The sequence below is a fragment of the Condylura cristata genome, unplaced genomic scaffold (genome assembly GCF_000260355.1).
Source record: "Condylura cristata isolate star-nosed mole 26May11 unplaced genomic scaffold, ConCri1.0 scaffold00015, whole genome shotgun sequence".
Lineage (NCBI taxonomy): Eukaryota > Metazoa > Chordata > Mammalia > Eulipotyphla > Talpidae > Condylura > Condylura cristata.
Window position 1 is genome coordinate 36,331,315 of NW_004567116.1, and position 11,548 is coordinate 36,342,862.

Genomic DNA, 11,548 nt, shown 5'->3' on the forward strand with positions numbered 1-11,548 from the left:
AAAATAATAGATTTTATTTATGTTTTCTATCTATGCTTTTTTAAAGACTTATTTACCTATGCAGACAGAACTGGGGGATTCACCTAAGACAGAATGGGGACCAGAACAGGCTGACAAAGTACACTGCTGAGGGGAGCAGCGGGTAAGACATGAGATCTGCTGTGTCATGTGGATCACCTCTGGGGTGGGTATTGAACTCATGCTGAAGTAGCATTACCTTCTTAGTGCTTTGTGTTAACCCATTGCACCACCAGGCAGGGCCCCATATTTATATTTTAAAAATATTTAAGGCACATGTTAACTTCAGCTATATAGTTCTACTGAACAACATCTTTCCTTTGAGTCCTCTCATGATGCTCTCTGCATTCCTCTGTTCCTTAAGCATTTAATTGTTGGTAACACTGCTGCCAGCATACCAACTTCAAATTACTCTATATTTTCATCACTAAGACTGATGCCAACATTATCTTGAAAAGTGGCTATTTCACATTGGAATTGATATTTTTGGGAAAAGCATGTGGAGGATTCCTTGGCGAATCTGCTTGGTCTTCACACTATAGATGATTGGGTTGAGCACAGGTGGGACTAATAAGTAGATATGAGCCATGAAGATGTGGATAAGGGGGGAGGAGTGTTTGAAATAACGATGGACAATAGATAGCCCAATCATGGGCACATACAGGATGAGTACAGCACAGAGGTGGGATGCACATGTGCTGAGGGCCTTAACTCTGCCCTCCCTAGATGAGATTTTTAATACTGAGTGAAGAATGAACACATAAGACACAAAAATACCCACAGAGTCCACACCCCACAGTGCAATCATCAGAAACAACCCAAATATAACATTAAACTTCACATCAGCACAAGCAAGACGCATCATGTCCTGGTGCAGACAATAAGAGTGAGAAAGGAGGTGGGAGCGGCAGTAGGGTAATAAGGAAAGCCTGACTAGAGGTGGAATGACAGGAAAGGAACTCCTTAGCAAAGCTGCAATTCCAATTTTGATGATAAGTCTTGGAGTAAGAATAGTAGCATATCTTAGTGGGTAGCAGATCGCCACATATCTGTCAACAGCCATGGCCAAGAGCACCGATGATTCAGTGAAGGAGAAGGTGTGGATGAAAAACATTTGGGCCACACAGGTGCTGAAATTGATCTCCCTGGAAATGGACCACAACACCCTGAAGAGTGTAATCATCGTGGGCATGGACATGCACATATCTGTGAGGGAAAGCATGGCCAGGAAGTAGTACATGGGCTCGTGGAGTCTGGAATCTGTCCGGACAATATGCAGGATGGTGCAATTGCCCATTATTCCCACACAGCAGAGGAGACAGAGTGGGATGGAAATCCAGTGGTGATATTCCTCATAGCCTGGGATACCTGTGAGATAGAATGTGGATGGCCAGTTGTTGCTAGAATTTAAGGAAGCCATGGAGCTTAAAGTTAAACTTCAACCTAATCTCATAATCACACTCCAATGTGGAAGACAATGAAAAGATCAGCATCTGTGTTAGGAAAGAAAAAAAACAAAACACAAAACTTCAGTGTCTATTGATAACCGCTCTAAGTCTATGCATGCACTTTTGCTTTGCCTTTCTTCATTTCATTGCTGAGTATTGTCAGTTAATATACTCCCATCATTACTACAGCACAATTTCCTCTGTTTCTGAGATGCAGACCCATCAATATTTTACCAAAAAACAAAGGTGCTATTTCGAAAAACAATTCCCAGAGCAGCATCCACACAACATTTTCAAGACTGCTTTTAAATTTTATATTTATATTCAGGAACATTCTTAGCCAAGGTTACTGGTCCACATTCACATTTTTTAACTCCTCTGTGATTTATATAAGGATGCCTTTCACTACCAAATACTGTAATAGTGAAACACCTATCTTTACACTATTGAAGCAAATATTGTTCTTGTTTTTATTACTTATCTCTGGTTCTAAAATTGGCCAGTGGTTTGTTCTGACGTATGGTCATCTCTACTATCAGTTTGGGTTTGGACACCTTTCCCAAGAGATAAATACAGGTTAAAAAGAAATGTATATAAAAGAAATGTAACTCAAGAAATAATAATAAAATATTTAATTTTATATGCAGCAATCTTGTTACAATAGTCTATAGGACGCAAGCAAATATAATTGACTGACTTCAATGTGTAATAACCTTCTTTCCCATTGTGTTTTAGAACTGGTCTGTTTTCTTTGTTCTTATTTTCATTTTATGAAGAGCTCTTTCTTCAATAATACAAATGCAAAATGACCCATAGATTGGTCTTGGAGAGAAAAATGTGGAGTGAACACTAAGTAACAAAAATACATACTATGCTCAATAAAAGCCTGTTGACATCTGGCCTCTACTGACTCTGTTCTGTTCTAATCAAATGTGAACACAAATATCTCCCTCAACTTAATCCAGTACAATCAAAGTTGTAAGGAAAATCTCTGAAGTAAAGCAAAATTCCACTTTTCATCACTTGTAAAATAATATCCTCACCAAAATGCGGTTTGTGATTTATAGCCTATAAGACTTTGCTACTGTACTTTGCTTAATTATCTTGCTGTCTTGTAAAGGCTACTTTGCCCCTTTATTATACCAAATCCCCCTTAATCTCACCCAGATCCATGCAGATAAAAACCTGAATGCAGTTGGCATTTGCCAGGTAGGTGAAATTTTCTACAATATAGAAGACTCATAATCAAGAAATCAAACATCAATTCTAGAGCCAAGTTTAGTCTTCCAGAATGACCATATCGTTATTAAATTCTACCAACCTATTGCGCAAATCAATAGTACGGCCCTACCTTTCCCCTTCATCTACCTGGTTTATTACAACACATATATTTCTGGCTCCCCAAGATGGGCTTGCCTGCCTTTCCTTATTTTTACATACTTGTACTAGATTGCCCAATGTTATCTCACTTTTCCTGTGGATTACTTTCCAACTTCTCAGCCATAATTCAATTTAACAATCCTACTTCTTTTCATTTCACATTTCAGAACATTCCTCTCAGTTTATGTCCTCCCTCTCTCCAAGAAGCAATAAACATGAATCTTCATCTGACTGGAGGACACTGCAGGAACTTTATTCATCTCCATGACTTCTACTGAGCAACTAATGAGAAAATTTCCCCCATGTTCATCCATGGGAACAAGTTTATTCTCTGTTTCTTGGTTCTATTAATACTTGAACATGGTTGTAGCCTGACATAATCTTCTGGTATATATTCCAATACTTGTTTATGTATTAATTTTGAAATAATGGTTTTCACTATCTGTTCTACAGTTGTCCCCACTGAAATCTGATGATAATAGCAGTTTTTGAGGATTGTGTGAAGAATTAAAGGTGATATTTGATATAAACACCTAGCATGGGATTTCACATATGGTGACCACAAAATAGTGGTGATAATGATGACATAAGATTGACAGCAGGACAGTAATAACATAAATATTTGTGAAGTATCATTGGAGAAATAATGATAATAGGAAGTGTGTTCCCATAGTGAGCACTGTGAGGGGAATATAACAAAAAATGAAGTATGTAGTCTGAGGAGAGGGAAGTGAATCATAAAAGTTTCATCTTCCTTTTACTAAATTAAAATTTAGTGTAGAAGACATGTTTTTCATAATCAATTTTTGTAACTTAAGACATCCTTACATGATGATGATCCTAATTACATATTTTTCACTATATTAATAATTCTGATTTGAGACAAATATACAAATTCCTAGGTAGAAAAGGAAATAAGATCTAAAAAAAAAAATGAAACCTCTGGGATTTCAATCAAAGTGGAATCTGAGCAACCATAATAGCATTCTGAATTTACCACTATAGATATTCTTTTTTGTCACATATATTCATTTGTATCTGGTCCACCCATTATTCTAAAACCCCATCCACTGTAGAACAGGAAAGATGGTACTTTCCAAATCCTATTGATTCTGATTCTATAATTTCAAATGCTTTTATGGCTTTGGAATATCTTCTACCTATCTTTAGTGGAGACTGGAATTAGTTTATTGCTCAAAAATCAAAAAGACTTATGAAATGAGGTTTAGATATCTGAATAGTTAATATGATATAAACATTACTGCAACTAGGTACTGAAAGGGACCTTGAAGTTTATATGATCGAATCACAATTGGCATATAAAATTCTTCTGGTTGTTTGTAATGTCTTTATCTGTGTAATCATCGCACCCACGCACAAAAAGGAGACTACTTACTGTCACAGTATGTGTCACCTAGGCAAGCCTGCATGGAAATTCTTATCCCACTTGAATGCTATGGAAACAGACATGAAAAATAAAGATGTTCTAGAGGAGATTATGTCCTGTGATGGGCTGAAAACCTCTGCCCTCTTCCCTCAGCCTCCTGTTCCACTTCCCACTCTTTCGATGTTTGCCTTCCCTCCTCTTACCTCAAACACCCCCCTCACTATTTCCTATTTCCTCCCACTTTTATTTTCCCCAGGCCTCACATACTTGGTAGAATAGCTCCTCTTGCCATGAGACACCTTTCTAGTTCTCAGCAAGGGTGAGCTAATAAGTCTTCTTTGTTCCCTAGAGATGTCAGTCCCCAGGACACAGGCTGGACAATGCCTGTAACCCTGTAGGTACTATCACTTGAATTGATGGCATTTGCAAGATCCTCCTTTCCGCATTCGGACAGTGGCAGGATATTGTCTAATGGGAATACAGGGGATGAGGGCTATGGTGACTCTGATGACAATATTCAAACTGCATATTTTTCCTTAAAACTATTATTTTTGCTTTGTATATGTATAAAGCAAAAACATAATCTAATTTATTACTCATACATCTGAATTTTATTTTTACTTGTTACTTGTGCCAGTGTTAATAATGTCTTCAGGAGTTGGAAAATTAGAAATCAAGACAAGAAATAGCTAATTATGTATGGGCTCACACATAGTTGCATTAAATCTAGACCAGAAATAATTTGAAAAGTCTTCATCTTGTGTAAGGATCACATCCATGCAGAGAGAAGTCTACTAGTATCAGAGCCTGGGAAATTGTAGATGTACTCCAGGTGTCTGAAATTTGAAATCTTAATTTATAATTAATAATGTCTCTTTTATTATACAAAATGTAACTCTTGATAAGTCTGTTTGCCACAAAGATTTATTGCTATACCAAACTATTTTTTTAACAATGTTTGAATACTTTCTTTAATCTTTATTTACTCTGTAGCAAACTATGTATATTATTTGTTCAGTAATTGTTGATTACCTTTTATACCTACAGTGTATTGAACCTGGCAGACACTGGTTGAGGCCCTGTTGACCTGTTCTGGACCCCACTCTGTATCTGGTGAATCTTCTCGCAGCCCCTGCACCTCTGGCCTATACCCCAGTCCTTTTTGCATAAACAAATAAATTTTTTTTAAAAAAAAAAAGCCTATATTTTCATTTTCCTATACCAAGAATTTATAGGTAGCTATATCTCAGAATTACATCATTTTTACCTTTAGAAACTATTAGATCCTAAATTATTATCAGATTTTTTTAAAAGATTTATTTATTCATACAGAACTAGGGTACAGGCAGGAGATGTGGAGGGTGATAGGACCCACCAGGGACAGAGTGGGGAGCAGAACAGATTGACAAAGTACACTGCTGAGGGAAGCAGCAGGAGGGTCAGGAGAGGTCTGCCACCCCATGTGGATCTCTTCTGGGGCAGGCGGGGATCGAACTCATGCAGAAGTGGCTTAAGCTTCATAGTGCAGTGCTTTAACCCACTGCGCCACCAGGAGGGTCCTATCAGATTTTTTTTTTTAACCAATGGATTCCAATTGCTGTTTCTACATAATAGTTACTGAGGGCTTTGTGTGTGTGTGTGGGTCAGCATTCTACAAAATTAATATTGTTTCTGAATTAACATTAAGTAAAAATAAATTAATAAGGAGGCAGACACTTTGTATCCCTCAGAAAAACAAACCTTAAGTGGGAATAAAATGCATAAATATTTAAAGATGACCCTTGTGCAATATGAGGATTGATATCTTGTGCTTTAGGCACTAACATGCCTTTAAATCAATATAACATCTTTTGTATCTTCATGAAAATAGAGGAGAAACAGATTAAAATTGTATTTATATAATTAGGAACACATATAAGAATCCTGAAAATATTCAAAATAAAATAAAAAAAAAACAGGAAATGTGCATTCAGTACATTCAAGGAAAACATTGAGAGGTGACCTGGAATAAGAGTTGATATTAGAAATGAGAGAGAATGTAAATTATTCCCAACACACTTTTAGTAACACATTTATAGTTAAAGCAGATTTATGGGGGATACTTAAATCTATCCCTATCATTCCAGTAGACACCAGCTCTCTCCTCAGGACTTTTTCATGACGCTTTGTTGCTCTATCATGGTTGTTCAGAACTCTCTTGTTAGTAACACTGGTGTCCACACACCTCTATCAGACAACTTGCTATGTATTTACATCACTAAGACTGAAGCCATCATTTTCTTGAAAACATGACTACATCATACTAGCACTGATTTTTTTTGGGAGAAACAGGCTGAGGATTCCTTGACGGATCTGCTTGGTCTTCACACTGTAGATGATTGGGTTGAGTACAGGTGGAATTAGTAAGTAGATATGAGCCATGAAGATGTGGATTAGAGGGGAGGAGTGTTTGGCAAAACGATGGACAATAGATAGTCCGATCATGGGCACATACAGGATGAGTACAGCACAGATATGGGATCCACATGTGTTGAGTGCCTTAAGCCTCCCCTCCCTAGATGATATTTTTAATACTGAGTGAAGGATGAACACATAAGATACAAAAATACCCATTGAATCCATGCCCCAAAGCACAGTGATCAGAACCAATCCATATATAACATTAAACTTCACATCAGCACAGGCAAGGCGGATCATATCCTGGTGTAGGCAATAAGAGTGAGAGAGGATGTGGGAGTGGCAAAAGGGAAAGAAAGCCAGCCGGGCCAGAAGTGGAATCATAGCAATGGCACTCCTGAGCAGGGATGCAATTCCAATTTTTATGATAAGTCTTGGAGTGAGAATGGTGGCATATCTTAAGGGGTTGCAGATGGCCACATACCTGTCAACAGCCATGGCCAAGAGTACACATGATTCAGTGAAGGAAAAGGTATGAATGAAAAACATTTGGACCACACAAATATTGAACTGTATCTCCCTGGAAATGGACCACAATACTCTGAAAAGTGTTATCATCGTGGGCATGGACATGCCCATATCTGTAAGGGAAAGCATGGCCAGGAAGTAGTACATGGGCTCGTGGAGTCTGGAATCTGTCCGGACAATATGCAGGATGGTGCAGTTGCCCATTATTCCAACAAAGTAGAGGAGACAGAATGGAATGGATATCCAGTGATGAAATTTCTCATACCCTGGGATACCTGTGAGATAGAATGTGGAGGAAAAGGTATTGCTAGAGTTTAAGGATGCCATGATGCTGACTGCTTAGCCTCAATCCAATCTCACAATCACACACCAGTGGAGAAGGCAGTGATGAGATCAGCATCTGTGTAGGGAAATTAAAAAAAATAAGTAAAATTCAAACTTATGCTTGCTTACAGTTGTCTCTAAAGTCATGTCCATAGTTTTGCTTTGTTTTTTCTCCATTTCATTGCTGAGTTGTTGTTAATTAATAAAACATATCCACTTATAATACAAATACATTTCCTTTATCTTCCCAGATCAGACCCATTATTTTCTACTTAAATATGATTTTCTTATGACAACATTACATATAACTGCATTCACAGGATGCCTCCTATATTATAATTTTAACTTCATAAATATGTAGGGAACATCTTAACCATGGTCACTGATGTCAAATCAACATTTGACATCAGTATTTTTAAATGTCTTTTTATGTATTTTTTAAATGTCTCCTCAGTAATTTACATAAATGACTGTTTCTGTCTAAGCTTTATAGTATTTTCAAAATACTGAAACAGCATTCATGGTACTTTTTCAGATTCAGGCACATATGGTCAGCATGGATCTTGCTCTGACTAACATATATCCAAATATATAATTTTGGCACAGAGTGGTTATTAACATGTGATGACACTAATACTTGTTTAGTTAACATCTAGTATAGAAGAATTGAAAATTGAAAAATATGATCATAAAACATGAACTCAATGTTTGTATTGTAATGACTTACATAATTTAACTAAAGTTGACCATAAATTATTTTAATTATTCAAAATTTCTTACTGTGTTCAGAAATCATTATTTAGAGATTGGCTCTTTATAATAAAATATGCAAATAAAAGTTCAGACATCCAGGTTATGGAAGGATAGAGTAGAAACACATGGATTTTTTAAAAACAACAAAAAGTATATAATGCTTCTTAAAAGTGTATTGGGGGCCCTCCCTGGTGGCGCAGCGGTTAAAGCACAGCACTAAGAAGTTTAAGCCACTTCCGCATGAGTTTGATCCCCGCCTGCCCCGGAGGAGATCCACATGGTGTGGCAGACCTCTCCTGACCCGCCCACTGCTCCCCTCAGCAGTGTACTTTGTCGATCTGCCTGTTCTGCTCCCTGCTGTCTCAGGTGAATCCTCTCACCCTCTGCATCTCTGGCCTGTACCCCAGTTCTGTATGAATAAATAAATAAATCTTTAAAAAAAATAAAACTGTATTGACATGAATTTCACAATCTGTTCTACTTATAGTCAATATGAAAACAAAAATTTCCTCAACTTGGTCTACTACTTCCACCTCTCAAAACTACATTTTCATTACCAAGGTGATTCTTTGAGAGTATACATTCAAAGAAATGTGTTCATTTTCACTATAAAATTATATTTTGTCTTATAAAATCTACTTTTGACTTTGGGGTACTCAGATCCCACACACATTTATATATTCCCATGTAGTTAAATCTTGAATGCCAGAAACATTAGTTCGGAATATTTGATAATACCAATTTTTCTAGGAAATGAAAGACTTTCAATCAAGAAATTGAATAAGTAAATCCCAAAGATAAATGCACCAATTTTAAGCATATTATAGTTAAATTTATATTTATTTATTTATTATAATATGACCTGATCCTTATACTCTTGTCTTTTCTCAATCTGCATGATTTATTAACACACAAATTACTGTTTCTTCACATTTCCCCTACTTCCCCTACTTCCTATACTTCCACTCATGATTACCTTCATTGCCCAGATTTTCCACTGTTATCCAAGTTCTTGTACTTAATCCAATCTTAGAAATCTAACTTCTTTTTCTTTTACTGCAGCTTCTCTAATTTTATGATACCTCCCTCCTACTGCCAAAAAGAAGTAAAAGTTAAACTTCATTAAACATCAGAAGATAAAAAAAAAAAATCAGAAGATAGGTGATTTGGAGGAAAAACTGAAGCACTTCATCTCACTGACTTTTAACTTTTATTAAAGTAACACTCCATTATAACATTAGATAAATTTCTGGTGTTCATCATTGGAAAAAAAACATGTCTATATGAATACATTTAACTTCACCATTAAATGTCCAAATTATTTCTTCATTGACTTATTGAGATTTTTAAGTAGACAACTTCCCACCATTCACATGTTCTCTGGATCTGCTAACACATTCACAGAGATTAGCAGAGGGAAGAATATATGTGAATATGGAACATCCATTCACAGAGAACAGTGCTATGAGTGGGCATGTGACAAAAATGATCTAGGTAGACCAAGAAGAGGAAAATTAATTAACAATAGATCAGCGATGTCTTCCTCTTCTCTAGTGAACATTAATTATAGCCAGAGATAAGAAATTTTTCTTAATCTTATTCTATACACTAAAACTTCTCTAACGATGATGACCTTAATTATATATATTATATATTTTTCTTTATGTTCATTTCAACTTGGAGAAAAAAAAATACAGGCTCTAGGAAAACAGGCAATCTGACAAGAAAAGAAAAGAGATTACTTGAATTTCACTGAGCTAGACATTTGAGCAGTCATGTCACTCTTACTCATGATCACAACATATATGGTAACTGTGTTACACACATTCTCCAACATCTGGTCTTCTTGTTATATTACACTCATTTTCATTAGCACACAGGCTCACTCAGACAGTTCCTTTGCTTCTGATTCCATAATTTCAAATGAATCCCCATGACTTTCTGATGTGTTCCACCATTCCTCAGGGAAGGATTTATAGACTCAAAAATCAAGACTTATAAAACAGAGTTTGGGTCTCTGAGCCATAAGTAATGTCATATTGAAAACCACTGAAACTTCTTTTTGAAAGAAAACATGAAGATTTATCTGATGTAATCAATCCCAACCATAATATAGAAGTCATCCTCTTAGAAGTTTTACATGGGCAAGCAACACAGCAGGAGACCTTCACTATGAAAGTCTGGGTCACCTAGTCAAGCCCTGCCTGAAAATCCTGACCTGAGTTGAATGCTAGGAAAATGAATATGAACAATGAAGCTGCTGGAGGAGATTATGTCCTATGATGGGCTGATAGCCTCTGTCTTCTTGGTACAGTCTCCTATTCCCTTGCCTATACTGTGGGTGGCTGCCCCCATCTCTTTTCTTCAAACATCTCTCACTATTTTCTGATGTTCTCCCACTTCCACATTTTCCCAGGCTTTACATACTTGGTAGAATAGTTCCTCTTGTTGTGAGAGACCGTCCTAGTTCTCAGCAAGAAGGATGAGTTAATAAGTCTTACTTGATCCTTAGAGATATGAGTCCCCAGGACACAGGCTGGACCATGCTTGTAACCCTGTCTGTGCCACCACTTCAGTTTACGGTTCTCCCTAATTTCCTTCCGCTACCATTCAGATTATAACTAGATATTGTCATTTGGGAAATGGGGGAAAATGCTATAAAGAGCCTCAACCTGCATAGCTTCAATGTTTAGGAAAATAACAGAATGCATTGAGATGAGGTAGCTCTAAATATTGAGAATATATTTAGAACATGTATATGTTTGCATAAATGGCATATGAAACAGCCTCAAAGCCTTAGTATTAAACTTTGGAGATACATAGATTCTTTAGCCTAATTGCTAGAGATGACGCAGGTTCTATTTCATAAACTGAATAAAAACAAGACTCTGGGCCCTCCCTGGTGGTGCAGCAGGTTAAAGCACAGCACTAAGAAGCTAAAGCCACTTCAGCACGAGTTCAATCCCTGCCCAGGGAGGTGATCCACATTGCATGGCAGACCTCTCCTGACCTGTCTGCTGCTCCCCTCAGCAGTGTAATTGTCAGTCGGCCTGCTCTGCTCCCCATTCTGTCTCTGGTGAATCCTCTCACCACTTGTGCACCTCTGGCCTGTACCCCAATTCTGTATGTATAAATAAATAAATCTTCAAAAAAAAAAAAAAAACGAGACTCTATTACCACCCTCAAAATCAGAAATAGGAAGAAAATGGGGGGGGGGGCATTGGTTTAAAGTCTCAGCACTGTCAAGCTATCACCAGCCAATGCAACACGAGTTCAATCCCTGGCCAGGAAGCTAATCCACATATAGAGCAGC

General features: G+C 37.1%; 2 protein-coding genes across 2 annotated transcripts; both read right to left on the bottom strand.

Moving 5' to 3' along the window:
• Window positions 1-484: 484 nt before the first annotated feature.
• Window positions 485-1,438, bottom strand: LOC101624411 (olfactory receptor 51L1-like). Its single transcript, XM_004683658.1, has one exon. The coding sequence runs from the start codon at window positions 1,436-1,438 to the stop codon at window positions 485-487; it is 954 nt and encodes a 317-aa protein (XP_004683715.1).
• Window positions 1,439-6,525: 5,087 nt separating this feature from the next.
• On the bottom strand, window positions 6,526-7,485 carry LOC101624642 (olfactory receptor 51L1-like). The gene has a single exon (XM_004683659.1). The coding sequence runs from the start codon at window positions 7,483-7,485 to the stop codon at window positions 6,526-6,528; it is 960 nt and encodes a 319-aa protein (XP_004683716.1).
• Between the last annotated feature and the right edge of the window lie 4,063 nt (window positions 7,486-11,548).